Raw genomic sequence first — 2,750 nt, forward strand, 5'->3', positions numbered from 1 at the left:
GGTACGTCAGGTAACCTTTGCTGATTTGCACGTATACGATCTGCAAGCCCTAGGCGGTCCGTCTCCTCGGCCGGCCGCACAACATGCCAAGGCCGGTGCTCCTGTCCGCCCTGCGCGGCGCCGGCCGGCAGCAGATCACGGCTTCCACCCTCCGCTCACACGTCCTCAGGATCGAAAGGTTCACGCAAGTCTTGGAGAAGGCCGCCAATGGCGAGGAGGTCAAGTCAGACATGTTCAGCGTCGGCGGCCATGATTGGTACATCGTGTGCTACCCAAACGGCGATGTGAAAGAGTCCGAGGGCCATATCTCCCTCTTCCTGCGGCAGGCAAGCCACGCCAAAACTGGGGACGCCACAACAACCATCATGCTGAGCATACGCGACAAGTCAATGAAGCCGTCATGCAGTAAAGTAGGGGATTACCACTTTGACGATAACAATGGTTGGGGCTGGAAACATTTCATCGAACACAAAGATCTGAACAAGGAAGACCTCCTACAGGACGACTGCTTGTCCATCCTTTGCCACGTCATCGTCGTCGACTACGCCTATGAGCAGATCACCGCGTCTGTCATGTCAAAACCAGGACCAGTCCAGCAGCAGATGACCGGCTCCCACGTCTTCAGGATCGAAGAGTTCACGCAAGTCAGGAAGAAGGTGGCCAATGGTGAGGAGGTCTTCTCATGCACGTTCAGTGTCGGTGGCCACGGCTGGTATATATCCCTCTACCCAAACGGCGACACAGAGGCCGATGGCAATATCTCCCTCTTTCTCTGGCACGACAGCCACGCCAGGAGAGGTCAAGCCACGGCAACCTACAAGATGAGCATACTCGACAAGGCCTGCAAGCCATCATGCACTAAAATAAAAGAAGGTCACCACTTCACGAGCCAAGGTTGGGGCTGGGTAAAATTCATGAAACTCGATGATCTGGTTAAGGAGGAGCACCTCAAGGATGACTGCCTGTCCATCCTTTGCGACGTCACCGTCGAGTACACTCAGGACCATGAGGTCGCTGCGGTCGCTCCCATCGTGTCGACACCAAGGCTCTTGTACACCCTCAGTGATGCAGGCCGGCAGCAGATCACGGCCTCCACGGTCGCTGCGAGGCAGGCCACGGGCTCCCATGTCTTCAGGGTTGAAGGGTTCACGCGACTTAGAGAGAAGGTGGTCAATGGCTCCCCCGTCACATCAAGACCGTTCCACGTTGGTGGATATGATTGGCTTATCCAGTGCTACCCAAATGGCTACAAGAAGAAGTCCAAGGGTTGTATCTCCCTCTACCTCCTCCGGCACGACAACCATGCTAAGACCGGCGCCGTCAGGGCATTGTACAAGATGAGCATACTCAACACCTGCTGGAAGCCATCGTGCACTCGTACCTCGTTAGAAGAAGAGCACTACACGAACAATGCTTTGGGCTGGGAAGAATTTATGAAACACGAAGATCTGGACAAGGAGAAGCACCTCAAGGACGACTGCCTGTACATCCTCTGCGATGTCTCCGTTGACCTCGGACTGCACACCGGCGATTACAACGATGAGATTGCTGCCGCGGAGGAGACCAAGCCGGCGCCACCTGAACTCGAAGTGGCCATCTGGAATAAGCAGGCATCAGACGTCAAGACTAATGTCAGTGCACACAGGTGGCTGAGGTTGATCTGTTGGCCCTTTCAAGATTAACTGCCCTCTACTATCAGTGGCGAAGCTTGTGGCGGGCGGGGGCATAGCCCTTATGGATTTGCTTCTTTTTGATTTCACAGTGTCTACTAGTACAGCTTCTATAGACTTGCTTTCCTTCGATTTGATTATCTGCTAGTATATGTTACCTGCTTCACGTCTGAGTATCAACCAACTATATATAAGTACAAAAATCCCCTCTTAAGTATCTAATATTTGGGTGAAGATAAGGCTATTAGTTTCTCTCGCAGATATCAAAGCTTGAAATTATATGAGAAACAAACTATGCTTGTAACAAACTAGGCTCAAGCTGGACTTTTATCTTTAGGTTGGATAGCTAAGAAGGAACAGTGTACACACAATCTAAATCACGCCAGTTCGACTTTTGTACTCAACAAGAAGAAAATGATGAGACGTGATGGCTCCCGCTCCCGCTCCACCCGAACCCAACCCCCCCTCCGGCGAGCACCTGCCTCCGGCGGCCACTCACTCCTCCTGCTCACCACTGCCACAACCGCATTTGCTCCCTGATGAGCCTCGGTATGTCACCTCCGGCCAGGTTGCCCTGCGCTGCCATCTTGGCGTGGGAAATGCTATGGGTCTGGACTGTTGGAAATATGAGCAAATTACTACGAGATTTAATCCGAATAAACAAAAGATAAATCATGACCACAGCAGCAGAGATTAAACTAATAATGCGAACTAGTATAGCAGATGAACATATCACATCTAGGGCACATACTAGAAGCATGAATTCTACCACGATCTCAAACAGGAAGGATAGAATCACATACGGTGCAGCGGGTGCAGCACCGCCGGCGTTGACATTGTCGCCCATGTCATCGAGGACGAGGTTGCCGAGGTCGGGGAAGAAGTGGTCGTTCGCGAAATCGTTGCTGCCAGCAGTCGCGCGAGTGTGCTCCCCAAAAACCTGATCGCCCCTCTCCCGTACAGGATCACGAGAGGCGGGGTTCCGGAGGCCTGCTGTCCCTTCTCGCGGTGCACGCCGGAAGGAGGGATGGAGAAGACTTGCTTGGCGGCGCAATGATCTGGAATGGTGGTGAGAAACCA

At 52.9% G+C, this 2,750-nt stretch overlaps 1 protein-coding gene across 1 annotated transcript; it reads left to right on the forward strand.

The window, feature by feature from the left end:
• The first annotated feature begins 230 nt into the window (after positions 1-230).
• LOC147957445 (uncharacterized) lies at positions 231-1,682 on the forward strand. The gene has a single exon (XM_087534395.1). It carries the CDS (start codon positions 231-233, stop codon positions 1,680-1,682), a length of 1,452 nt encoding a protein of 483 aa, XP_087390521.1.
• Positions 1,683-2,750: the final 1,068 nt, after the last annotated feature.

The sequence above is a fragment of the Triticum urartu genome, chromosome 7A (assembly GCF_056163025.1).
Source record: "Triticum urartu cultivar PI428250 chromosome 7A, HENAU_Tu73, whole genome shotgun sequence".
NCBI lineage: Eukaryota > Viridiplantae > Streptophyta > Magnoliopsida > Poales > Poaceae > Triticum > Triticum urartu.

Bases quoted from the DNA above. Each gene is read 5' to 3' on its own strand.
- LOC147957445 (XM_087534395.1), top strand. From the start codon at position 231: ATGTTCAGCGTCGGCGGCCATGATTGGTACATCGTGTGCTACCCAAAC.